The sequence below is a fragment of the Equus asinus genome, chromosome 5, assembly GCF_041296235.1.
Source record: "Equus asinus isolate D_3611 breed Donkey chromosome 5, EquAss-T2T_v2, whole genome shotgun sequence".
NCBI lineage: Eukaryota > Metazoa > Chordata > Mammalia > Perissodactyla > Equidae > Equus > Equus asinus.
Genome location: NC_091794.1, coordinates 20,546,260 through 20,574,141, shown reverse-complemented (window position 1 = coordinate 20,574,141; position 27,882 = coordinate 20,546,260). Strand labels below are relative to the sequence as shown.

At 44.6% G+C, this 27,882-nt stretch overlaps 1 protein-coding gene across 5 annotated transcripts; it reads left to right on the top strand.

Annotated features, from left to right (window-relative positions):
* Positions 1–286: 286 nt before the first annotated feature.
* On the top strand, positions 287–27,882 carry B4GALT4 (beta-1,4-galactosyltransferase 4). 5 transcript variants are annotated; one of them, XM_070508921.1, is made up of 8 exons: positions 344–423; positions 808–857; positions 10,167–10,565; positions 13,577–13,809; positions 16,997–17,184; positions 21,795–21,917; positions 23,873–23,977; positions 26,955–27,882. In XM_070508921.1, exons 3-8 carry the CDS (start codon positions 10,313–10,315, stop codon positions 27,085–27,087), a joined length of 1,035 nt encoding a protein of 344 aa, XP_070365022.1. In that variant the 5' UTR covers positions 344–423; positions 808–857; positions 10,167–10,312; the 3' UTR covers positions 27,088–27,882. The 5 variants fall into 5 exon arrangements, with proteins under 5 accessions (XP_044627484.1, XP_070365022.1, XP_044627483.1 ...); XM_044771550.2 differs by lacking the exons at positions 344–423; positions 808–857 and adding exons at positions 3,157–3,287; positions 4,010–4,107; XM_044771549.2 differs by lacking the exon at positions 808–857 and having other exon boundaries at positions 287–423.

Below are 27,882 nucleotides of genomic sequence, written 5' to 3'. Positions count from 1 at the left end.
CTGAGAAAGCTGAAACCTGTCAGGGGGATATAAGGTAAGGTTAGTGACCTCTAAAGCCTCAGTTTCCTCCTCCATAAAATGGGAAGGTTCGTATCTTGTTCTCAACTCTTTGTGAGCATTTACGAGGGCGGGATTTGGGGGGCGCGCGGCACCCGGCGCAGTATTGGCACAAGGCTTTGCTGACCTCCTAGAGGGTAAGCCGTCCTTCCCTCTCCGGGCTCCTCCCAGCGCCGGCGGGGTAAGGTGTCCGTCCGGGCGGGGGCGGAGCGCCAGGCTTGCGAGAACGCGCAGACCCGCCCCCGGCGCGCGGCCGCGGCCACTCGCGGGGCGGGCGGGCGGGGCCGGCCCTCGGGAGCCTCCTCCGGGCGGCGGGAGGGGTGTCCCCTTCTCCCTGCGCTGCTCGCCTCGCCGCGGCCGCGTCGGGTGAGTGCGCCGGGCCCTGGGGCGGCCGAGTCCGTGCGGGGGGCGGCGGCGGGCGCCGGGGGCGCCTCGCCGGGCGGCGGGCCGGGGCGGGGCCCGGGCCGGGGCCGAGCGCGCGCGGAGCGGCGCAGCGCGAGCGGCGGGGCGAGCGGGGCCTGCGGAGGCCGAGCCCGGAGGGAGGGACCGTACGGCTTCGGTGCGAGCAACACCGCGGCGCTCCCGCTGCCGCCGGCGGGGGAGCCGGGCAAGATGCAGCCAGGTAGGCAGGGCTGCAGGGGTCGCCCCCGAGGCCTCGCTCACGGCGCTGGGGTCGCCCCCCAGCAGCGCTCTCCGCGCGGGCGCGTCAACGTGAAAAAGCCCTTCTGCCTTGGAGCCCTCTTTCCACAGGGTTTCTACTAGGAAACCGCTCAGCTGGGCCCTGCAGGGGCCGACGAATGGTGAGAGTCACCTGGCTTTTAAGGCATTTCAGAGACACCTACCCGTAGTCCCGCTCCTCATCCAACCGGTATCTGTCGATCGTTGTCTGTCGGTGTTCGGTCTTGCATTAGGTGAGGCGTAACTCTAGTTTGAAAAAGATAGAAAAGTCCAGGAGGATTGGGACTGAGAAAAGGCCTTGGGGTGGTAGCCTTGGGAGCAGTGGGCGTGCGCCAGGTTGCACAGTGTTCAAGGGTGGGTGAGGGCTGCGGACGGGGAGCCGGCCGGGGCACAGGGCGACCTCTCTAGCCGTTTGGTGATGAAAAGGAGGAGGAAGAAGATAGAAATTTGAGGGTTGAGGAGAGGCTTGTTGTTTTTATTTTTTAATTCCTGAATTTTTTAGAGAAAGGACAGTAACGTAGTGGGGATGCAAGAAAGTCAAGGAATCTGGGATAGGGATGAATAGGATTCAGGGTCCAGGCTGGGAAATTGGGCCTAAAAAGTGGAGTGGAGGGCTATCCTAGCCACCTGGGCTGGGTGGGAGTGCTGGAATGTGTCTCTAGGGTAAGGAGATAATGATTGGCCCATAGTTTATCTTTTAGGAATTTTATCTTCTAGAACAGGGCTGGCCTTTAAGCCCAATGAAATTGCAAAGATTTTCATGTACCCGTCTGTATGCATTTTTGAGAGAGAAGATCTGTGCTTTGATGAGATTCAAAACATCTGTGAAAGAGAAGCACTCAACTGTTTGACTATATTATCTTGGCGGGGAGTGTGATAAAACTAGCTGTTATTATATTTTATATGCCACTTGTTAGGATAGGTATTTACTATCTGTCTTAAACTGAGCTAATGATAATGTGTTTTTTTCCCCAGAGATGTGTGCAAATGATTTGAGAACTCTCTCTTTGAAGATCTTTTATTCTTAGTGGGAACATCCAACCCAAGGCAGTGGGGGTTTTCTTTTTTTTTTTTAAAGCCATCAATGAACAATGGTTTCTCAAACCCACCTCCGTTCCTGTTGAAAATATGGATTCCTTGGCCTCACCTTGGGCCTTTGAAATAAAAATCTCTGAGGGTGGAGCCTGGAATAGGAATTTCAAATAGAGACCACAGGATTCTTGGTGTTGAATGTCGTTGACCACCTCTGAGGGTTTTCTTTGAGATTTGGGCTCGTTGGGGCCTCCTTAGAATAGATTCCTTAGAGGTTATATCAATGAATTGTTGCCAGGCTTCTGTAATCAAAAGTTATAATCCCTGTTTATTGTGTCCACTCTAAATTTTAATATATTTTAAAGGAAATGACATTGTTTCTGATCATAAAAGCCCCGTTTTAGAAAAGTTAGAAGATACCAAAGAAATGAAATGTCACTAATCCTATAATTAGGAGACAACCACTGGTGATTCTTTGTGGCATTTTATATGTGAAAGACATTCACACCACAGATGTATAGCACAATTGGGATTGTATTCTACGTACATTTTTATATTCTGGGTTTTTTTCACTTAGCTATCATGAGCACTTTCTCATATAGTTATCTATCTATTTATTTTTTTTATTTTTATTTTTTGAGAAAGATTAGCCCTGAGCTAACATCTGCTGCCAGTCCTCCTCTTTTTGCTGAGGAAGACTGGCCCTGAGCTAACATCTGTGCCCATCTTCCTCTACTTTATATTTGGGACGCCTGCCACAGCATGGTTTGCAAGTGGTGCCATGTCCACACCTGGGATCCAAACCGGCGAACCCTGGGCTGCTGAAGCGGAACGTGTGAACTTAACCGCTGAGCCACCGGGCCATCCCCTAGTTAAGTTTATTTTTGAAGTATAATTGACATACAATATCCTGTTAGCTTCAGGTTGTATATCATAGTGATGCAATATTTGGGTACACTAGGAAATGATCACTACAATGTGTCTAGTTACCATCTGTCACCATACAAAGTTATTACAGTATTATTGACTGTATTCCGTACGCTGTACATGACATCCTCATGACTTATTAATTTTATAAGTGGAAGATTGTGCCTCTTAATCCCTTTCACCTATTCCGACCAACCCCCAACCCCTCCCCACTCTGGTGACCACCAGTTTGTTTCCTGTATCTATGAGTCAGTTTCTACTTTGTTTGCTTGTTTGTTTTGTTTTTTAGATTCCACATGTAAGTGGAATCATATGGTACCTGTCTTTCTCTGTCTGACTTATTTCACTTAGCGTAATACCCTGTAGGTCCATCTATGTTGTTGCAAGTGGCAAGATTTCATTCTTTTTTTATGGTTGAGTATGTTGTTAAGGGTTTTTTTTTGTTTTTTTGAGGAAGATTAGCACTGAGCTAACATCTGCCACCGATCCTCCTCTTTTTGCTGAGGAAGACTGGCCCTGAGCTAACATCCATGCCCATCTTCTTCTACTTTATGTGTCGGACACCTCCCACAGCATGGCTTGATAGGCGACGGGTAGGTCTGCGCCCTGTATCGGGACTGGTGAACTCTGGCCGCTGAAGTGGAGCACGAGAACTTGCCTGCTGCACCACCAGGCTGGTCCCTGTAGTTAAGTTTTTTAAACACCATTTTAATGAAAGCATATGTTCATCATATGGAGGTACTGTAATTAATTAAATCAACTCCCTATTGTTAACATTTTGATTTTTTTCAATTTTTGGTTATTTCAGTAATGTTGGTCTGAGTATCATGATCGATCTCTCTGATTATTTCCTTAGAGTAAATTCTAAATGATGGAATCAAAAGCCATTCAGATGCGTTTTTAAAATCTCATTTTCACATATCTTCTTATTGCTTTTCCTCACCAGAAGGAAAATTAAGGTTTCTGAAGGATCTGTTGCATTCCAGGTCCTCTCTCTTATTTCAGAGGTTCTCAAACTTTAATGTGTGTAAGAGTCACCTGGGGAGCTTGTTAAAAATTCATTTTCCTGAGTCCCAGGCGCAGCCGTTCTGACCTGTCAGCTCTGGAGTAGGGCCAGTCTGCAACTTTAACAGATGCCCATCTGTGTTTGATATTGGTGCTCTTGGAACCACACTTTGAAAAATGCTTTTTAAATAAATAGCAAAACCCACTCGGAAATTTAGGTCACTTGCCCAAAGCCATTCATACATCTGGTAACGAGATTTGAACTCAGCTGTGGGTGACTTCAGAGCCCCTGTTTTTTATGTTACCTCAGACCTCGTCAAACCTTCTCATTGATGTGCCCCTCATGACTGCAGCAAGGGAACCCCGACTGACCCCACTGCAGGGTTCCCTGGCCTAGCTGAAAATGACGTAAGTACACAGCAAACCTCCATTAAGGTCCCCCATCAGAAATTCTTGTGAGTTCTGTTATGCTGCGTCACATAGACTATATAAAACAATGCCTGTCCTTTGCTATTGAAATTTACTGCATGTTTCCTGATGATTTCATGACAGCTCTTGCTGTAAGATGGGTGACATAGCACCACCTTTTGCCCAGGGACCCTGCTCCAGAGTGTGCTGTGGGTGTGTGGGGGGGGAAGGGGCACTCTAAACAGCAGCTCCTTTTGGAGTCAGGAAAGAGGGGCAGAATGGGGTGGGCATGACAAAGAGAAAATGCCGTTGATTAGAGTTGGGGCCCCTACAGTTAGGAACGTGTTGATGTTAATCAAGCAAAGGGAGCTGGCGGGGGTGAGCCTTTTTCCGTTTTTAATCTCTTCCCCAAATGGAATTTTATACCCATTAAATTTTTTCCTGTCTTTATTAATCTTTATTTTTCTTTCTTTTTCCCCCATCTCATCCCTTTTGGTAGTAGCCCGGGATTATGATGTGACCTTATGTATTTCAACTAGTATGTCCTAGAAAGTCATTCATTATTTATCAAATTCAGCACCTTCTATGTCAGGTCAGTTTGAAGCACTAGGAATACAAAAAACAGTGATTCTTTTTGAGAATTGTTAGTTTTATTCCCATATGTTGGCTTTGGTTTTATTCAGTCTCCAACTTTTTAAATTTTAATTTTTAATTAAGTTTAGACTTAGAGAAAAGTTGCAAAAATGGTACAGAGAATTCACTCAGCTTCCTCTGATGTTGGCCCCTTACATAACCGTGGTTCAGTTATCAGTGCTATTAACTAAACCACAGACTTTATGGGAATTTCATCAGTTTTCCTGCTAATGATTTTTTTTTCCTGTTCCTGTATTCTATTCAAGATTCTACACTGCATTTAGTTATTTCTTAGTAGTCTCCTCTAGTCCAAAATAGTTCCTCAGCTTTTCCTTGTCTTTCATTATTTTGACCTCTTTGAAGAGTACTGATTAGTTATTTTGTAGAATGAATTTATCTGATGTTTTCTTATGCCTGTAATGAAGTTATGCGTCTTTGGCAGGAACACCAACCACAGAAGTGGCATTGTGTCCTTTTCAGTGCAATCCATCACTGCTTCTTGAGGTGGATAGGTCTTACTACTGGTGATATGCACCTTGATCACTTTGTTAAGGCAATATCTGCTGGGTTTCTCCACTAGAAAGTTACTGTCTTTTCGTTTGTAGCTAATAATTATCTTGGGGTATATACTTTTGAGACTATAAACTCTGTTTATCCTCACATTTTCACCCACTAATGTTAGCACTCATTGATGGATCTTGTCTTCAGTAATTATTGCAGTAATATTTGCCTAACACTAATTTTTTCCATCTCTTTCTTCCTTATTAATTGAATGTTTACTCTGAGAAAGAGCTGCCCTTTCTCTCCCATTTATTTGATCATTTATATCAGTATGGACTCATGGATATTCATTTTATTTACTGGGTTAAAATACAATGCCATCACTGTTTTCTTGCTCAAATGCATCCAGTTTTGGCCACTAGGAGCTCAGTCTTTGAGTTTAAATGACTTGTACATGTAAGTGGCTGTCATCATTTCTGTCCCACCCTTGCCCCCCACCCAGGGAACCATTGGTTCTTTAGAGTCTGGGCAGTGATCTCTTAGAAGTCAGGTAAAGGAGCTATAATTGGGAGAATGAATACCAGAGGCCCAAGGAACGTAGGCCAATATGTGTGCAAACAGTCAGCTATCAGGAACTCTGCAGGAGTAAAAGGAGCAGCAAAATACCAGCCTTTCTACTGGTGCTGCCCCAGGGAGGCCCAAGGGAGTAGGACCACATGCCTGGGGCCACATCATGCCCACTGTGAGATGCCGTACCAGATGGCTTTAGAGATGTTGGAATGTTGATTTTGGTGCTCTTGACTGCTGAATGAAGACCACACCCTTTCTCCCTGGTGTCTAGCGCTTAGTAAATAATTATGGAGTAACACCTGGTGTCCTCCCCCGACCCTGACGTGGTGATGCAAAAATGTATGTGTGTAGAGATTCTCCAAGAATGATACTTGCATTCATGCTGATTTACCTTCTGTTATAGCTTGTCTTCCATGCTATATTTTTTTAATTATTATTATGGAAAATTCCAAGTGTACGCAAAAGTAGAGAGAGAAAGAAAATCAACCCTCAGGTGCTGATCACCCAGCTTCACTACTTCTCAATGTTCTGCCAATCTTGTTTATCTCTTACCCCACTTTTGGAGGAGGCAGGCTGGTATATTTGAAAACAAATTGCAGACATTAAAATCTAGGAAAGGACTGAAATAAACTCTGAGTGCCAGGACTATACTTTAATTCCCTTTATGTCCCTTTAGGGTCTAACACTATGTCTGAAAATAGCAGGTGCTCAGAAAAGACTGGTGGCATTGAGAGGAGGGAAAATAAAATTAGGAAAACATCATGATTTTGCACTAACTCTAGGACAGACTTCTAGAAAGGAAAAGGGTGGTGAGTCTTGCCCTAAAGCAACTTCCTTCACATTACCTGAATTTGTCCTCTACAGTCATGATTTCCTGTCACTTCAAGACAGCTGTGATTGAAAAAGAAAACTTTTCTTCAGGGAGAGTTCAGAATCTCTCAGTTACTTCAGTGTTATTATAAATAAGTCCAATCTGATGACGTTTTCCCAAACCCCAGCCAGGAGTAACCTACCCTAAAAAGAACTTTATTAAAAAATCATTATTCTTTAAATTACAAAAGTAATATATACTTATTGAATGAAAAGTAGGAAATGACAGAGAAATCGATAATAACAGTAGTCTGTATTTCAATGTGCAATTCCAGAGATAACCTTATCTTGGTTAGTATTCTGATAAAATTTGTGCATGAGTCACGTTGGTAATCAGAGTCAATAAATATTTATTATGTTTCTGGGAATAGTACCCGGTGTATTTGGGTCCATTATCTCATTAAGTTCTTAGAGTGACGTTGTAAGATAAATATATATATATTTTACTGTTTTCTAGCTAATGGAACACGTCGAGAGGGGTTGCCTTCAGTCACATAACCGATAAGCAGGCTGGGCAGGAGAGCTCTCTTGAAACAGTAGGACGAGTGTTATAGTCCCTTCACGCCTCCAATGTTTACTCGCTGGAACCAAGGAGATTTCACACCTGGGCTGCCTTCATGCCGGCTCTCTGTACAGTTAGCTTTGAGGGGAGCACCAAGGCTTAGAGGAAGGAGGAAGTGATTATTTCTAACTGGATCCCATGTAGTCTTAAGAACGGGGGATAGCAGTGAAGGGCTGATTATTAAGCAGTCATTCATAATGACTCTTGGGTTTTATATTAAATTTCTTCTCTTCGGACAAATTCCATGGGCTGATGTTCAGCAGGGTTAGTCTGTGGTGAGTACCAGCTTGCTAATTCTTGGGTAGGGTTTACAAGCTCCCTACGCCACACTTCCTCCCTCTGTAGAACGGGGGGCCGGATGTGTATGCGTTCCGGTCCTTTTTGCTTCGAACATGGCAGTACTTCTATTTCTCAGAAGTCCCTTCAGCCAGGTGAGTCTCCCTGTCAGGGGACTACCCCTCCAAAGGCAGCTCTTAGAAAAGCAGTGCTCCCAGTCTGAATTTTTCAGAATGAGACTTTTATCAAAAACGATTGCTAGTCCTATCATTGACGCCTCCTGCAGGTAAGTCCATAAGAGGTTGTCTGATTGGCCCCAGGATCCTGAAGACTTACTGTCACCTGGAGGGAAGAGAACAGACAGTTCCAAGGAAAGGGACAGGAGGATGTGGGAGAGAAGAGGAAGGCCCCCAAAGGGAGCTCTGCCATTTCAAGGGTTTGCTTTGAGCGCCCGCAGGTGCCAAGGGGAGGAAAGACCGATCAGTCCATGCAGAGGATGGGGCAGAAGCCCGGGCTTTGGAGCTGACCTCTTACTTGTGTGGTCTTGGACAAGCTGCTTAATCTCTCTCAACTTTCATTTTCTCCTCTGTAAAGTGAGGAGACTAATAATTCTTACCTCACAAGGTCGAGATGAGAATTAAATAAGTTAATACAAGTGATTTAACCCCAGTGCATGGCACAGAGTAGATGCACAAATAAATCGCTCTTCTTATTAGCTGTCATTACTGCCTTCAGCCTCAACTTCTCGTGATACCGTCCCTGGATCCTAAACGCAGGCCATACTGTTTAATTGCTTCCTGGGTCAAATCTTCTCTTTTGTGACCTGGCCCAGGAACCTAACCTCCATTTATAATGTTGTGTCTCGAGAGAAATGCTTTCCAGGTTTCCCTCAGACTAGCCTAGAGCTACGTTTTTGAAATGTTACCCTTCAGCAAGTGTGAGGCTCTCTTGAGAGCTGCTAGGATTGTTTTGTTTTTGTTTGACAGTAAATTATGATAGCCTCACGTCTCATTTAAAAGAACAATTTTTTTGTTATAAAAGAACAGAGGTATATCTTACAAAATTCCAAAAACAAAAGAAAAGAGAAAAAAACCACCCCTGGTTAATCCCATACTCCTAATACAGTTATTGTTAGTTTTGGGGTATATTTCTTTCTAGAGTTTTCTTTTTTCTGTGGTTTTAGTGGTAATCATAGACACCTACGTGCCTACGTAGTTTATTTTGTTTTTCTTTTTGTTACTTAAGATTTAATCATACGTGTTTCCATTATTACTTGGCACAGAAAGTATTCTGGTCTCCCTTCTGCCCCTTTAGTTGAGGACGTGTTTGGCTGTGGAGATTTTCCTTGCCCTGGCATTTTCTGCACTCTTCTGATAACACATTGAGAATTGGAGGAGAGACTTGGCTTTAGCAGTGAGGCGAGGATGGGGGTGGGGGGGATTGCTGACTGTGCCCCAGGGGGCCTTGCCAAGTAGCCTTCATCACTTTAGTGCATTTACCGTGGTCCAGGGTGGGTCCTCAGCTATGTGGCCTCAGAAACTGGATTTTTCTTAGTAACTAAGAGCATAGCCACCTCTTGGAGGTGAATTCATACTACCTCACCCCATGCTATTGAAGTATGAAATCAGAGTGGCAGTTCATCAGCTGACAGTGAGAAACACGGGACGATAGAGCGGTGGTTCTGGCAGCCTACCAGTGTGTCCGCCTGTTGGCCATCCCTAGTCTGGAGCCACTTAATGTGAAGTGATAGAACAATAACAACAGTGACGGTCACCACTTGGCGGGTGCATCAGGAGGTAGGCTAACACTTTGCCAATACGTTAGGTCCTCCAGTCCCACGACAAGCTCTTTCTGCAGGTACTGCTATTATCCCCATTTTACAGAGACGGACACCAAGGCTCCCTTAAGTGACTGGCTTGAGGTTTCATGGCTGATAACGTGGTGGAGCTGTAGTTTCTGTCTGAATCCAAACCCCTGATCTTAAACGCTGTGCTGTATTCTGCCTGCTACTCTTACAGATTGTTGAGCTCCAGTACTGGAATTCTCTTGTGTTGCTTACCCTCTCCCCCACGTGTGGGGGTGTGCCTGTGCCCTGCCTCGGTGTGACTGTAACATTTATAACTGAAAAATCCTTGATTTTTCATTCCCTGTTGGAGAGGAACATGTTTTCCTAGCTCTTACAAAGAAGAAGAGCTTTTGTCCTTTCCCTTATTTTCTCTTTGTGTGGAAATATGCTCTGTAACAAGATTTCATGTGTTGTTAACCTTCTCTGAAAGCTGTGCCAGGAAGGGGCATCCACAGAAGAGAACCATTAGGACTGTGTTTACGCTGTGCCCAGCTCAGAACTGAGGAGGCATCTCTAGTCTCTTCTTTACCTTCTCCTCCTCTGCAACATCTGGAAATGGCTTTTCTTCCTGGGTGACAGACAGCCTAGGTGATAACCCAGAGAGAACTCCTGTGATGTAGAGATGGTGGGAACTTTCTCCCTCTAAGATCTCTGATTTTCTGATCTCTAAACCCTACTTGGAGAACTCCCATTACTGTTAGTCTAGATCCGTTGGGCACGGGTTTCCAATTTGTGCTGAAGTGAATAGTTTCAGGATATGGTTTCCCTCTGAAACAGTGTGTCTTTTTGATTGCCTTTTAGAGGTTATTGGAGCAGAACCGCTGAGCAAAAGCAGGCATTGCATCTTCAGTCATCTTCAAGTTTGCAATCAGATTGGAAGAGTGTAACTTGAAGCTTCCTGCCTACAGTGAGGCCGAGAGATAGCTGTCGCTCACGTAATAAAAGACATGGGCTGCAGCGTGACTTTCCACCTTTCTTACAAATTCCGGTTACTGTTGCTTCTTACCTTATGCCTGATGGTGGTTGGGTGGGCCACCAGCAACTACTTTGTAGCTGCCCTTCAAGAGATTCCTAAAGCAAAGGATTTCATGGCTAATTTCAACAACCCTCTCGTTTTGGAGAAGAAACAAACTCTGACCAATGAAGCATCCATGACAACCGCAAACCTTGACAACTGCCCTTCCATGTCTCCATACCTCAGTAAGTCTTTCTTTCTTTCTTTTTACAAGTGCTGTGTAAACTTTTTATTTAAATATAACATGTACAAAAAAGTACAAAAATCAGAACTGTACAGCTAAGTTTCACAAAATGAACATACCTGTGTAACCAGTATGTAAATTAGGAAATGGAATATTCCTAGAACCCCAGAACTTTCTATGCTTCTTTCAGTCACTACCCTTACTTCAAGAGTCTAACACCATCCGTTGGATTTCTCCTGTTTTTGAACTTTACGTAATTGGAAACATATGCTATGTACTTTTTAGTGTCTGGCTTCTGTTCTTCAAGAATATCTTTGTGAGATGTATCCATATTGCTGGTGTATAGTCTTTTGTTACGTGAACATGCAGTCATTTTATTATCCAGCCACAAAAGTCTCAGCAGCATATGTCAGTAGGTATATATTTAGCTGACAAGTCTGTAGGATGAGCTGGGAGTCAGTTGATCTAGGCTGGTGGCTCTGCTCCATGTGTGTCTCATCCTCCTCCTGGGGCCAACGGGCTAGCCTGGGCATGTTCTTCCCCTGGCCTCCGCAGGGCACAAGAGCACCAGGGGAGAAATGCAAGCACATTCAAGCCTCCGCTCGTGTCATGTCTGTTGGCATCCTCTTGGCCAGAAGTATGGAGTCAAGGGACAGGACTGAGTATGTTTTTTAATGTTGTCTTTAGTGTTTGTTTCTTAAATATGTTGTATGTTTTGATTCCCTTTTGATGCCTTGGCTTTCAATTTAAATTAACAGTAAATAGGGCTTAGTGAACACATTAATTACAGAGGAAACACTCCACAGTGATATTATTTATAACCCACGTAGGTTCTAGCAGACCTCTGATTCTCCAGAACATCTCCAGACACTCCTCTGAGCCTTCTGTTGTCCCCTCTTTCTAGAATGCCTTTCTTTAATCCGTGTCTGCCTGGTGGATTCCTGCTTATTTATCAAAAATGCAACTTAGGTTACTTCTCTCCCAGAAAGCTTGCTGGGACTGCCCAGAGTTAACCTTATGCCCACTCTGCCTGCCTGTGTTTCTGTTTCTGTGCTGTTCACAGCATATTGTTATATGTGTGTCTCTCTCCCCCAGGAGACCACGTGGAGGCAGGATGAGGGCAGGGCGACCCTTTCCAGCTCTGCCGAGTTGAGTGCCCCTCGCTGGTCCTGCAGAGGCGGCGCTCCGCATACACTAAGTCAGTCTCTGTGGGGTGGCCTGGGGCTCTGCGGGGGCTTCTTGCTCGTAGCTGCACAAAAGCCTGCAGGCCCTCCTTCCTAACTGAATCGCACTCCTGTCCTGTGTTCACATCGACATATTGCTTCTCTTTGCTCAGTTGAGTAAAAGCCAGAATGTTATTCCTGATTGTGTGAGGGAAGTTGTTCTCAGAAATGACACAAGTTGCGGTAGGAAAATGGGTTATTGAAATGCAAATCTGACTGTATTATCCCTCGTTCAGAATCCTCACAACATATGTAAGCAACAAATGCATTCATAAAAATAGATGGGCAGTGACACCATCCCGAGCAAGCACCTGGATTAAGAGGGTGACGTAAGTAGTGATGAAGCCAGATGGGCATTATTGATGCAAGGAGGAACAGAACTTGAGAAGGAGTCGTGGGGTTGGGAGGGGGACGGATGGAGTAAGTAGAAGCAGGTACTCGGAGGTTAGGGCCCGTGAATTGTTGTGACAATGAGAAAGTGAGCAGAGGGACCAGTTTATATGAGACCTGTTGCTTGGGGCCCTTTCAGGGGCCGAGAACAGAGGTATGGACAGACTCACTTGGGTGATGGGGTTTGTCAGCAGGCGACACAGGAAACCATCTCAGCAGCCACGCCATCATGTCCTGGCAGCTCTGTAGGCTGGCAGCAGCCTAGTAGCTTGCCTGTCATAGAACTCCTTTTCTTACTGTTTGTTTTCCGGGTGTTACCACCTGCCAGCTCTGTGTCTCGCCTGTTTCCAGGAAAGGCCCTTTCTTGTGGGCAAGTTATTCTGTCTAGGTGGCTGAAGCAATTGTTTGCCCTTGGTGCCGTTGAGCAGAGTCTGTCATCCACTTCACAGACCCTGGAGCCTGGTCTCAGCAGCCAAGGCCGGGGTAGGGGATGGTTACACCAAGCAAGGTGCAGTGACTTCTTCACAGGAAGGGCCTGTGACTGCTTTGCACAGAAGGGGGTCATGAAACTTGCAAGCATCTTGAGATTTACACCCTGACCAGTATACATGGAGATTAGAAAAAGCCTGGCTCAATTCCCTAACCGGCCCTCTGCCTCCTCTCTCACCAGTCAGTGTTCCCTGTTAATTCAGATCAAAGAGGAGGGTCGGTGGCCTCAGCCTGACCTTTAAAGCCTTGCATGAGATTGGTTACCGTGGATGGCCTTTGGGTTTCATCCAGCCATGTTGCATCCACGCTTGTTGAGCAGCTGCTCCATGGGGAGCTGTGCCTCCATGGCGTGGCGGTAGAATTCTTGCGGTGTTGCACATGCCCGTCACTGCCGGGTTACGGAGTGGGGCTAGCTCCTGCTGCCTTTTGCTGTTTTACTTTTAGGGAGCTAGGATAGCGTCCAAGAGCTTGAGAAGGAGTGGGGAAGAGACCTTGTCCATGACTTAATTCCATGCTCTTGACTTATAAGAGACTTCACCCTCCTTTGGAATTTTGAGAAGGAAGAGATGATAGAGCAAATCTGAAATTACTCCATGTAGCCCTGACCTCTGCTCTTTACCAGGGTCACTGGGACAGAATGCGTCCCCTGCTTATGGATGAATCATGGGGCCACAAGGGAATGCTCTGAAACGTCACTTACTTGCTTTTGCAGCCGGTAACCTGCGTCACATGATCCTGTGGTTATAGTTCACGACCACATGAGGCTTTAAAGTAATAATAATAAAAGCTAACACTCGCGTCGTGCTCACCGTGTGCCAGGCGGTGTTCTAAGTGCTTTACTTGTACTGTGAGCCTGTCAACACTTGATGAGAGAGCTGCTGTTGTTTCCTGTGGCCTGTTTTTATTGTAGGAGGCCAGAACAAGCTCTTTTTCAAACCGGATCTCACCCTGGAAGAAGTGCAGGCAGAAAACCCCAACGTGCGCAGAGGCCGCTATCACCCCGAGGAATGTCGGGCTCTGCAGCGGGTGGCCATCCTCATTCCACACCGGAACAGGGAGAAGCACCTGATGTACCTGCTGGAACACCTGCATCCCTTCTTGCAGCGGCAGCAGCTGGAGTACGGCATCTACGTCATCCACCAGGTGAGTGTGGGGCTCTGCCCTCCAGGTCCTCCTCTCTCTGAGGGACTTGGCCATTTGTCTGTCTTGGGTAAAAGGAGCATCAAACTATCCTCAAAGGAGAGGTCTCTTCCCTCTTTATCCTTGAAAGGAAATTCTTGTCTTAGAGTGTGGAGTAATGGGACTAAGTGCTGGGAGATTTTTCTGCCTCTTCAGTGAACCTCTGGGGGAAGCCTGTTTTTTTGTGAGCCCCTCAGTGTTAGCCGATGACTGCCTGGAGAATATTCCCTGAGATTCCCCTTCTGCTTCCTTCTGCATTTGCCATACACTACGAGATGAGACGTTGGAATTGTTTATCGCCATTGGGCATGGCTATTCAATGGGGATCTAGACAGACGACTGTGTGTTTATAGCCCTGGAGTGTTCTGACTGTCTCCACCTTTCTCCCTTTAGCTTTGCCGCTATTATTACGTAGAACATACTATGTTTGCTTTCCATTTTCTGGATTCACTTATTTGGCTTCCAGGAGCATGATTTAGTGGGAACACAGTAAGTGTAAGTGTAGGCTGCTTTTGCCAACTTTAGCTCTAAGTGGAGTGGGTGATGAAAGATGCCTCTATTTGGGGTTCAAGTTTATTGAAGGAAAAATAAGGCGCGTAAATTTAAATATCCATGTCTAGCTTTTCAAAATTGTCCCGGGTCATCCAAATAATTCCCCCTCAAATGCTTACACATGCTAAGAATGCAAGAAAAGTCATGCTTCATATTGGTTATAACTGATAATACTTGTTTTAGGAAAACTTTTGTGAAACCACAGGATGCAGTTCTGTGGTGTGTATTTTATAATAAACTGGGGCTCTTGAAAATCAGTGTGCATATATAGTACGTTTATGCCCACTTTTTAAGGATTTGAAACAAAATTTTACTATTGGTTTATAATTATTTTTAACATTGTTAGTGATTCTGAGTTCTTAGGACAGCAGCCCCTGATGTATAATATTTTTATGAATAGAAATATGTCTGTTTTGTGTTATTCTTTTCAGGAGTACTGTGGTAACTCGAGAACTGCATGTACTTTTGTTATGATAAACTGTTTATCAAACTGGAATTTTTTCTTAAGGTGTTTAATCCAAACAGCCATGAGAAAACTAATACTGTAAAATCTTTGTTGTACTGTAGCTTTACTGGTCAAATTGTGTTCTTTTCTTACCCAGTGACAAATCCCCTCGGTAAGGCCACTCTGAGGATTAGCTTCTGCCAATAAGAGTTATAACAGGATTCTCTCACTGTGGTTCCAAGAGACACTTTTTTTCTGCTGAGGAAGATTCACCTGGAGCCAAAATCCGTTGCCAGTCCTCCTCTTTTTTCGCTTGAGGAAGATGAGCCCTGAGCTAACATCCGTGCCAGTCTTCCTCTATTTTTTGTATGTATTTTGTATATATGCCTCCACAGCATGGCTGATGAGTAGAGTAGGTCCACACGGAATCTGAACCTGCGAACCCTGGGCTGCCGAAGTGGGGCCCATGGAACTTTACCTACCCAGCCACAGGGCCAGCCCCTCCAAGAGACTTTTAAGTAGCTTAGAAATAATAGCAGTTTAATAATAAACTGTGTTTATGGGGCAAGATTTCTTGATCCTTTCTGGCAAGCTGTATCTCTTGGAAGCTTAGTATAAATTGGTTACATAGGGTCAGATTGGGATCAGCTGTGAGTTGAACAGTGAAGCAGTGATATACTAATTGGCATGACTAGTATGCAGGAAAGGTTTTGTAGTTTTCATGGAATAAATGCATGTTTTCAAAAATCTTTTGAGTTATTTTTCTTTGTATTTTAAAACTACAGGTTTTTTTTTTTTAATTGTGGTAAAATACACATAACATAAAATTTACCATTGAGTCATTTATTTATTTTTTTTACTTTCTATTTTTTTTAGTTTTTGTTAAGATTATGATAGTTTACAACCTTGTGAAATTTCAGTTGTACATTATTATTTGTCAGTCATATTGTAGGTGCACCACTTCACCCTTTGTGCCCACCCCCCATCTCCCTTTCCCCTGGTAGCCACTAATCTGTTCTCTTTATCTACATGTTTAACTTCCACATATGAGTGGAGTCATACAGAGATTGTCCTCTGTTTGGCTTATTTCACTTAACATAGTACCCTCAAGGTCCATCCATGTTGTTGTGAATGGGACAATTTTATCCTTTTTTATGGCTGAGTAGTATTCCATTGTGTGTGTGTGTGTGTGTATATATATATATACACACGTATCTTCTTTATACAATCATCAATTGATGGGCACTTAGGTTGCTTCCACATCTTGGCTATTGTAAATAATGCTGCAATGAACATAGGGGTGCATGGGACTTTTGGAATTGCTGATTTCAAGTTCTTTGGATAGATAGCAGTAGTGAGATGGCTGGGTCATATGGTGTTTCTATTTTTAATTTTTTGAGAAGTCTCCATACTGTTTTCCATAGCGGCTGCACCAGTTTGCATTCCCACCAGCAGTGCGTGAGGGTTCATTTTTCTCCACAACCTCTCCAACATTTGTCACTTTTTGTTTTGGTTATTTTTGCTGTTCTAATGGGTGTAAGGTGATATCTTAGTGTAGTTTTGATTCGCATTTCCCTGATGATCAATGATGATGAGCATCTTTTCATATGCCTATTGGCCATCCATATATCTTCTTTGGAGAAATGTCTGGTCATGTCCCCTGCCTGTTTTTTGATCGGGTTGTTTGATTTTTTGTTGTTGAGTTGTGTGAGTTCTTTATATAGTATGGAGATTAACCCTTTGTCGGATATATGACTTGCAAATATTTTTTCCCAATTGGTGGGTTATTTTTTTGTTTCAATTACCGTCGAGTCATTTTTAAGTGTACAGTTCAGTAGGGTTAAGTATGTTCATGTCATTGTGCTGCCAATCTCTAGGAGTTTTTCACCTTGCAAAACTGAAACTCTATACCCATTAAACAACAACTCCCCGTTTCAAGGCATGTTTTTAAGTTATGGAATATAAGTATTGTGAAGTGTAAAGAAAAATACGAGAGGTCTTTTATTGTTCTTGCATCTACTCTGTCAGATCTTCACAAGTACAGTCTCACCATTAGCAAGAATAGTACCAGCTCCTGCATCTGAACTGGAGAGGGGGGTACAGTGAGAAACCATGTCTCAGGAGCTTTTCAAGTTTTAATTTCCATATCTATAGGCTGGAAGTAAAAAGTTTAATCGAGCCAAACTCTTGAATGTGGGCTATCTAGAAGCTCTCAAGGATGAAAATTGGGACTGCTTTATATTCCACGACGTGGATCTGGTGCCGGAGAATGACCTGAACCTTTACAAGTGTGAGGATCAGCCCAAGCATCTGGTGGTTGGCAGGAACAGCACTGGGTACAGGTAAGGCGGCTTTGCTTGGGGCTCGTGTAGGTGGGGAAGCTTGCCCTGTTCTCATCAAGGTGTGCGGGACGAAGTGTCCGGAGGTCTTACATAAATGAGAAATAGGAAAAATGGTCCGTGACATATCACTTTAAAGTTCAAAACAAAAATTAGAGACATTAGATTTTTTTCCTGAAAAGGAAAATTACTCCAACAGCCTTGGCAAAGGATCACAAAGACAAAGGGAAAGAACAGGAGAGGGGAAATAGTCCAAGCACCACAAACGATGTTTGGCCTCACCTGCAGGGCGGTTCCTATGGTGGAACTCTGTAAACTTTTGCTTCCACACTGCATAGAACTCAAGTCACTTACCTGTCTCTCCCTGACTTCCCCTCTAGGAGGCAACCACTGTGCCCCTTAGGTCAACTTTTAGGCCTCTTTTGTGAGACTGATGTCTCTTTCCAGACTGTGGCATCTTTTTGGAGTTGTGAGGGAGCGTGGGGAGGGGCATATCCACCGAGTAGTTGCGTGCTGGTGTGGGAGGCAGGTGCGGTGGAGCTGTGTCAATGTTGCACTTCTGCAGATTCAACTATAAGCATTTGGTAATGATCGGGAGAGAGGAGGAGGGAGGGAGGGAGCGGGGGGAGAGAACTATACAACCATAAAATGATGCAAGAGATTCCACCAGTGTCTACTCTGGGAGTGAGCATGAGATGGAAGCCCTGAATCTGTTGATACCTCGCTCAGCCTCGGTTTGCATTTGCTCTCATTGTGTAGGTTCTTACTTTGCGCTGTTTAAGAGATTTCCAAGAGTATCGTTGCAGGTGATTTTTGCCTCAGGTACTGACTTTAAACCCAATCCCTGTGTAAACTGTGGGGTACAAACAAATACCTAGAGTAAGCTACAATGGATGAGAGCACAGTGTCTTTAAGAAACACCTAGGCAAAGGTTTAAAGCTGTTCCCCAGGGAACATGGCACCTTCATCTTTTAGGATCACTGGGAGCTTCCCGGCAGAATTCTAAGACATGGAAGCAAGAGAGAGCGTGACACAGTTCTGAGGGGAGTTCATTTGTTCGTTAGTGCTCGAGAAGGAATGTCTGAGATGGTGGAGGGAGGAGACACAGGAGATGAGAGTGGGCAGGGGCCAGATTATGCAGGCCTTGTTCAGTCTGCTAAGGAGTCTCATGTCCTCTGGAGGGGACTAGGAGCTCTTGACGTGTGGTCACAGCTGGAGAATGGCAGGAGAAAGCTTGGGTCAGCCGGCCTTTAGTGTGTTGGGTGGCGCAAGGCAGGAGGGGAGAAGCTGAGGGGAGAGATGCCAGGCCTCTGAGTTAGGGCAGGGGCAGTGGGGCCAGAGGGCAGGGAGGGGTCTGGAAGAGAATCACAGGGTTTGGTCCTCTGGGGAACTTGGTCTTGAGCATTATCTGGAGGTTTTGCTTTCTGGCCTCTCTGAGCCACGTCTGCATTGAAGAAAGCAGTGTATCGTGTCTGGACACCTCAGTATTTTCAGAAGCATGTCAACTGTCTGTCCACTTGCTGTGTGAAATTAATAAGATAGCACTGTCTGCAGCATAGCTACCTGTACTTCAGACCCTTGACGTAGATGATAACTTCCCATTGCCCAGTTCTTTCTAAACACCTGTGGTGAGAAATTACAGCCACACAGGATTGGGTTTTTTGGTTTATTTTTGGAGTGTAGACCCACAGGATTGTCTTAAGCACAGGCCTTCTGTTGGGATTCTAGATATAATCTTTGTATTCAGCTGGACCATGAGAAACTGAGTTCTTGGGCATTCCTGTTGGGAATTGATTTTGAGTAAAAGTTTGGTGCCACAATCACAGATTTCATCAGATGCTACTTCACTCTAGAAATAGCCCCTGTCTGACTCTTGCTGTTTTTTAACTTGCTACTGTAACTGGCCAGACATTTCTTTTATGACTAGATATCAGAAAGCCTTTGTCTTCCTTGAGGAGCTGGCAGGTTTTCCTAATAAATCAGGTGATTGAATGTGTCTCCTCTTTTGATCTGGAGGCAAGATACTCTGAGCCAAATGCATGGTCTTCTTTTAGAAGCTGAAAACAATCTTATGTACTGATCAGAGTTTTACTATATTTCCTATTTTAATCTTCTATTCTAATTTAAGTTTTCCTCTGGTCCTTGTTTGTCATTTGTATTTTTCTGCTTTCTTTCATGTATCATGTAAACAGCCTGGTCTCCTGTGGCTGGGGAGAGGTGTGCATAAGTCATGTAGGAGTTGTCTTCGTCCCCCCACTTCTGACCTTTGCTGTTTTTTGGGGCCAAATCCCTCTGGTTGGTGGAGGTGCAGGCACAGGCAGTGACGTGTCTGCTTCCTGCCGGTAACTGTCACTGTGCCACAGAGCTTCAGTCAGCACCCACTTTATTCACTGTCATGACAGCCCCGTGAGTATAATAAGTGCAAGAGATGTTTTCACTTTACACACCTGCAGAGGGAAGACATTAAAGTGATTTACCCCAACTGTCTCAGACTCTGATGAAGCCAGAAGTAAATCTTATCATTTATCACTGACTTACGGGTCTTGTCACCGACCCACAGTCAGTGATGAACCTGCCTGCTTTCTACAAGGACTCTACTGTTATTTTATATCTAAATTTTCCCTACTTTTTGGCCTTACAGCCCTTCAAAACTAAATAAAACTATTCTAGGGCCAATTAAATATTTATGCTCTTCCAGATGAGGAGAAAAACCCAAAGCAAAGATAGTAAACACGTAGACATTTGCCATCCAAGAGGCAAGTGAGAAACTGAGAGTTCGTTAACCTTCCTTTCCGACTGGTCTCCTGAGCCTCCTCGCTCCGGCTAACTTGTCTCTAGATGCTCCTCAGACACCTTGCACATTCTCCTTTCATTGCTTTTCCTCATGGGGTTCTGGCCACCAGGACTTGCCCCATTTTTCTACCTGACTGAATCCTCCCAGGCCCCTGCGCCGCCCCCGCCATGGGCGGCATCTCCTTCCTCAGAACCTGCTAACACTTGCCTCTCCTGTTAGGCTGGGAGCCCTTTGAGGGCAGGGCCCACAGCTGACAGCGTTAGGCAGTTGTCTTGCACACGGTGGACGGTGGTTACTTAATAGGTGACTGCCAGGTCTTCAGGTCGTTAGGAATCCCTCCCCAGTCAGACAGAGTCCCATAACCATGGCAACAAGTCACTGCAGTAGGTGTCTTGGTCAGTAATAGCTGCCTTCTGAGCACTTTATTTCCTTTTGTTTTACGTTATAATAATACCGTTTTCCAGAATTTTAGGTTGAGGGGTATGCGAGTAAATCTATTTCCGTTATGAGTAAGAGGGTCGTCCCCAGCTGTACTCAGGATATAGAAACACAGCTGACCTACACATTGGCTTTGGGGACGCCACCTGTTAGGTGACAAGTCTCTACATGTTTCTTGATCTTTCTTTTTGGTTTCTCTTCTTATCTGGGAAAGCAGAAATATTTAATTGGTCTTGGAACACTTTGAACTGAAGTTCGTTAAAGTTAGAAATCCTCCAAATCTCACATCCTTTTGTTCAGTAACATCCAAGTTGTTAAGCTGCCTTCACGTGCATTTCTGAATTGTTACAGTGTCATATGCAAGGGATGTCTTTATTTTTCCGGTTTGCTCATTTGTCCACCAGTAAGCCCCAAGAGCCCTCCAGGATGGGGGGTGTGCTCTGACCTCTTGACCTCTTCTCTCCTCCTTTTTCTTGTTGGTATCCCCACGGCTCCATCCTTCTGCACTCTTCTCACCTACTACACTGTCTTCTGGCAATTTCTCCTTCTACTTTGCCTTCAGGTACCACCTCTTGACAGCTTATGTTCAGAGCTGTATCTGTGGCCTCTCCTCTCTTTTGAGCTTGGGCTGTATATCCTTCTGCTCACTTCAAAAGCCACAGGGGTATCTCACATTCACCTTATCCAAGACATAATGTAATGTCTTCCTCTCAAAACCTAATTATTGTTCTGTAGACCCGATTTTTGTGAAGGGCACTATCATCTACGTAGTTGCCCAAGCCAGAAAGCTCAGGGCTATTGAGGTGTGTTGGTTCCTCAGGGAACAAACTCTGAAATGGAGATTTGCATGCACAGAAGTGGAGGTTTGCATATAGAGTGTGTGCAGGAGCTGTCTCCTGCTCTCCACCCTACCCCCTAAAAAAAAGTAAAAGTAGAAGAACAGCATATTCATTAACATACTCATTCATGCCGAACCTGGATGCAGCCTCAGAATCCTTCCTAACCCACTGCCCTTGGCAGCCACTACGATTCATTGGATTGGCATGTGAGATGAAATCTGTCGTCCAGATCTGGTGTTATGGCGCACATTTACAGGTACCCCTGTAGACCTCTCCACACGAACATGAAACAATACAGGGAGTGGCACTTTGCTTGGTGAGCAGATGCGAGCACTTGTCTAGACTGAGGAAAGAAGGCCAGACAGGGAAGGCCAGGACCATCGGGAGGTGGATGCCAAGCAGAGTGGATGGATGAAGGAGTGTGGTCATCCCAGTGTTCCTAGAATGCCGGCCCTGAAACAGGAGACTTCTGAAGTCCCCATGCAGAACAGAAAGGCTTTGTGCTAATGTTCTTACCTTTTCTCTCCTGTCTTTTACTCCAGGTTACGTTACAGCGGATATTTTGGGGGTGTTACTGCCCTAAGCAGAGAACAATTTTTCAAGGTGAATGGATTCTCTAACAACTACTGGGGATGGGGAGGCGAAGACGATGACCTCAGACTCAGGTGAACAACAGAGACAGGTCCCCTTCACGGGGCTCTGCTGTCAGTGGTGGCTCTGGAAACCTACCTTTATGGCTAGTTCCTATAGTTGCCAGTCTAGCAGGTCACAAGGCTGCAGATTTGGGCTTAAAGGGTGGCAGTGGGTGGAGGGAAGGCAGGATGGCCCAAATTGCTCTTTGCCACTGGCAGTTTTGAAATGATGGAGGGTGGTCTTTTCCTGGCTCGTGGGTGTTTGGGGGCCCGAAGTGTTGATAGAGGTGTCTGTGGACTTGTCAGTGGGTATTACGTACCGAGACAGGGTCTCACCAGTGAATGAAAAGTCCCATACTGCAGGGTATCTGCAAAACCGCAATCGGAGGAAAGCAGCTAGAGGGCCTATCGTGAGCCTGTGCTTTCTCTCAGAGCCGGGGCATCCTGGCACAGTTCCCAGTGTCCAGAGCAAGGAGGGCCAGCAGCCTTCGAGGAGCCGCACACCCTGAAGCAGGCCAAGATGTGCTTCCCTCCTTATGTGTTAGTCAGCTCCGTCCCTGGGGCGCAGCTGCTGGCCTGGCTCCAGGCTGCTGGCCATCCCCTCAGATCCTCCTGGACTCCTTTCTGCTCTGGAGACTTCAAAGGGAATATGTCTGGCCTCCTCTCTCAGCTCCCTTCCCTGAACTTGGGTTTCCTGGCCAGATAGTTATAGGTATCCCTGTCTCCCAGAAATAAGTAATTTTTCAGGAGCCTGGGGTCCATGTCTTTAGACTTGTAATAACAAGCTCTTTCTGGCCATTAGGAGACCCGTTTCCTCCTGCTGTTGCCTTTGGGAAAGGAAATCTCTCAGCTGAGATGAACAGATGTGTGGCTGCCAGAAATTTTCCATTGCTTCAGCATAAAGAAGCCAGGGCTCCCCGCTGGTCTTGTTCCCATGTCTTGGCTGAGAGTCTCTGGAATGTTTCTGGCAGGAGGGAACGGAGTTCCCTGACCAAAGGCTCCATGGGAAGGGCCATGGTGGCAGGCAGCAGCTCTTTTCGGCCAGCCCATCAGCAGCCTGTGTGGCCGTGGCTTAGGAAGCGGACAGAGGGTGTCTGCTAGAGCTCAGGGCCAGAGTAGCACAGGCTCGAGGCAAACAATGTCCGTCATCTTCCCCAAATCCATTTCTCTGCCCAGGTGGGGTGGTTGGTAGAAGTTTGCACTGATCATGTACCCTCACTGTCTTTTTTCCTGCTGCTCCTCAGCTGCAAGGCAGAGGGGAGCCCCAAGTTCTGCTTTCCTTTGATAAAAACATCATGGCCTCCAGGGCGGTTCTTGACTAATGCCGTGGATAAGCCAAATGATACGAACATAAAAGTTGGTTGAGATTTATTTACTAAATGTTTATTTACTCAGCACTCTTATTTGCACTTATATATTACATTCAGTTTGCAAAGCATGTTCCTTGTGGATGATCTCATTTGAGCTGTCAGAACAGCTCGGTAACACCATTCCCATTTTACACATGGGGCAACCGAGACCTGGAATAATCAACTGAATTACCAGGTTTGTAAATAACAAAGTCTAGATTTGAACCTAGGTTCGTGGGCTTTAAAGCTTGTGACCTTAAACGAGCATTACTCTCTTTGTTTAAAGGAGGAAGCGCTAAGTAAATTAGGGATCCTGAGAGACTTGATTCTCCTATTCATCATGATGTTTTAAAATATGTGTTTTCTCAGTTGTTTTTAAAAAATGACAAACTATAAATTGACACGTCTCCTTTGTACCCCAGTAGTAAATGTTAAATATGATTCTTTTGTGGACTTACTGCCTGAGGCCCAATATTATAAGAAAATTATTTTTTTTAATACCCAAATAATCAAGCTAGGTGTGACTATGTGTGTGTGTGTATGTGCATGTCTGTAAATTTTTGTAAATGATTCTCTTTAAGTGTCTAGTGGTAGATAAGTGGGATAGAATTTTTTTAAACACTTCTATTATTTTTATAGGGTTGAGCTTCATAGAATGAAAATAATCCGGCCAATGCCTGAAGTGGGTAAATACACGATGATCTTCCATACCAGAGACCAAGGCAATGAGGTGAACATAGAGCGGTAAGTGCTGGACTCGTGTGCCTGGCCAGCTGTCTACTTAGTCTCTTCTGTCAATAAGGGCGATGCTGAATTTGGTCCAATGAACCACTTTATTTTGTTCAAAACCTTTTATTAAGGTAATTTTCAAGCAGACATGAAAGGAGAGGGAATGGTATATTGAACCCTCAAGTACCTCCTCCCCAGCTTTGGCAGTTATCAGTTCATAGTCTCTTATCTTTCTCCCATGTTTTTCTCCTCCCGTGCTGGATTCTTTAGAAGCAAATCACAGCATTTCATGCGTAAATGTATATCCTAAATGTATATCCTTAAAGTAAAAGAAGTGTTAAAAAAAGAACCACAATACCATTATCATTACTTAAAATAAAATTAACAATATTCCTTAATATCATCAAATATCCAGTCAGTGTGCACATGTCCCTGATTATCTCATAAATGCTTTTTTTTTTTTTAAACACTTGGTTTACTCAGATCAGGATCTAGACAAGGTCCACACATTGCATTTGGACCATCTCTCTGAAATCTCTTTTAATCTGTAGGTGCCCCCTCCCTTCCTTTTCTTTTTCTCTTTCAATTTATCTATTGAACAAACCAGGTCATTTGTCGGATAGCATTTCCTGTGTTGTGGATTTTGCCAGTTACATCCTGGTGGTATAACTTCATATGTGCCTCTGACCTCTGTGTTTCCTTGTAACCTGGGAGGTCTGGAGGCTTGAACAGATTCCGGTACTGTTTTGAGGCAACACTTCATCCATGGTGTGTGTACCTCCTCCTGTGTCACAACAGGAGGTCTGGCTGTGCTTTGTGATGTCAGGATTGATCTGTGGGTTCAGGTGTTGTCAGCTCCATCCACTCATTGTGAGATTCCCCAGCGGTCTTTCACCTAATAATTTTAGCAGCCACTGGTGGGTAATCTTTGCCTAAATTTATTGTTCAATTAGGGATTGCAGAATTCTGGTATTCTGTCATTCCTTCTGTGTTTATTAGATAGATTTCTCTACAAGGAAGGACTTTCCCTCTTCATCTTTGAGTACCCCAGAGTACGTTTCTTACAGAAAAGGCAGAATAAAGGGAAAGAATCAGCATTGATTTGTCATTTTTCAAAATATTGAGTTAATGTTTGCTAGCATCCTTCAGGATGTACTCACTGTTCTTGTTGAGGCTCAGATTGTCTCATCTTTGGCAAATGGGATCTTCTTCAAGCTGACTGCTCAATCCTGTGACGTAACTGCAGTGGTTTTGGGAGATTCTTTCCCTGTGCTCTGGTGTGATGAGCTGCTCGAGCTTGTCCTTCAGCCCCAGGAGCCCTTTCACCACAAGTCCTGGCAGAGAAGCCAGTTCTTTATGGGGCTGTGACTGAAGAATCTACGTCTCTTTGTTCTGTTTTTTCCCTTAAAATTTAAAACAGTATTAAAGGGCTTTTAGCCCTTTTGTTAGAGTCTACATTTTAAAACAATATCAAAAGACTTTTAGCCCAATATTACAGGGCTTTGTTAGAGTCTATGTTTTAAAACAATATTAAAAGACTTTTAGTCCTTTTGTGAGAGTCTACCACTTTAACAAACAACTATTTCTGTTTTCCATGTGTCTTTTTAGTCTTTGTCCATAGGGGTGCATTTTTCTCTTTAAATTAGAAAAATAATAGTAATAATTATGGGGCCGGCCCCATTGCCGAGTGGTTAGGTTCACATACTGTGCTTCGGTGGCCCGGAGTTTCGCCCTTTTGGATCCTGGGCGTGGACATGGCACTGCTCATCAGGCCATGTTGAGGCAGCATCCCACACGCCACAACTAGAAGGACCCACAACTAAAAATGCACAACTATGTGCTGGGGGGCTTTGGGGAGAAAAAGGAAAAATAAAATCTTAAAAAAAAATTATTAAATAGATATAAAAGAATACCCTATAAATTGTATGAAAAGTTTGGAGATCCCTGATGCCCTGAACACTGGTGTGTCCCCTGCCCACTTTATGCCTGTTACCTGTGTGGCCCTCCCTACTCTCAAACCCTCCCCTGACTCCAAGGGGTAACGCTTTCCTGAATTTTTGTGATAAGTATTGTGATAATTATAATTATTTCTGCTGTTCTTGGTTTTCTTGTTTTCCCATATGTTTGTATCCCTATATACAAGATTGTTTAGTTTTGCGTGTTTTCCATTGTGTATAAATGAAGTGATACTGTATTATTTTCCTCTGACTTCATTTAGCTCAACATTATGCTTCTGATCTTCATCCACGTTGTTACTGTGTCTGAAACGTATTGCTTTTCACCACTAAGCTCCTAGAGACCAGTTCAGTTCACCACCCACTCCTCTCCCCACGTCCCCAGACTCCAGGCCACCGTTACTTCTTCCGATGCCTCCTGCTCTTGGCGTGTCCGTGCGTCTTGCACAGGGTGGTCTCTCTTCCCGAGTGCCCTTTCCCTCACCTTCTTCACTTAGTGAATTTTTCCTCTTGTAAGCCTCAGTCAAATTTACCTTCTCTATGACCCTTCCCCAGCCTCCCTCATGAAGTTAGGTCCCCCTTCCATTACTCCTTCTCTACACACATGCTAACTTTGTTTGAGACTCTTGAAAGCTATGTACCCTCCCTGCCTACAGACAGAATTTTCCCGACAACATTGGAGGGGTCATAGATCCCCTGAAGCTTATCCAAGGGCCTGTTAGCAGTGGATGACGTGTATCACATTGTATCAGTGTTACTTGTACGTTCCTCTGTCCTGTAGTCTGGGGGCTCACTGTGGCAGTGACTCTATCATTGGTCCTCAGGGTTTTACAATGGGGTCTGACACACGAAGACCTGGCTGTCATTGGTGTTCGTTACCTTACATGGAGAAAATAAACATTTTTTGCAGTAGGAAACCCAACAGGTGCAAAAATTTACAAAGGTGCTTTTGCCAAAGTTTGTGGCAAGGCAAAAAGCAGTGGAAATATATGTTAAATTCCTGTCTCATCATTCACATATGTTCTTCTTATCCCTAGGATGAAGCTCTTACATCAGGTGTCACGAGTCTGGAGAACAGATGGGTTGAGCAGTTGTGTTTATAAATTACTCTCTGTGGATTATAATCCTCTATATATCAACATCACAGTGGATTTCTGGTCTGGCCCATGACCCTGGATTGTCTGGTGATGTTTGGAAGAATATTTGATTGCAATAATTTTGGCCTAGAGACTTCACCTAGTAGCACACATTAAGAACTTGTTGGAGCTAATTGTTGAGTTGAATTTTTCCTTTTTGTATTTTCTTAGCAGAGCTCCTGGTGATAAGGAATGTAAAACAATGGTAGCAAGACAGCATTCTTAGTTGTTTTGATCATGAGCGTTAAATGTTATGGATACTTGAAGGACTAAGTATAAAAGGACTATTCAAAAGATATGATGAAGGCTACTTGAGAACTCTGATTGAGGGAGGTTTATTTAAGTTTGAAGTGATACATTATGGGATAAAAAAGGCCACGGAGAGTAAGATTGGTGACTGTCCCAGAGAAACAGAATTGTTCTCATCCAAGCGAGAAAGGTACGAAGATATATTTCTATAACTCGTTTATCCTGCGTGGTCATCTGTACAGAGGTGGGTCCCAGATGAGGAGACGGCCACAGAAGTGGGGAGAAAGGTGAAGAATCAAGGTGCAGTGAACTTGGGGATGAAGGGGTGGCGGGACGACAGTGTCAGATGGAGAGGCAGCCGCCGTCGTGCTGGCTGCTGCTGCTGCTGCTACTCTGCAGTGGGTGTCACGTGCCCGGTACGCCTTCCAGGAGTAGCCCAGCAGACAACACATTATCTACTAGTTTTTTAAGCAATTTTGTAAAATGATTTTGTACGTGTAGGATACGAATTAACAGTTTACAAATTACATATTATGTAATAATACACTGAAATTACCTCCGTAGTAAAATACGAAAATGC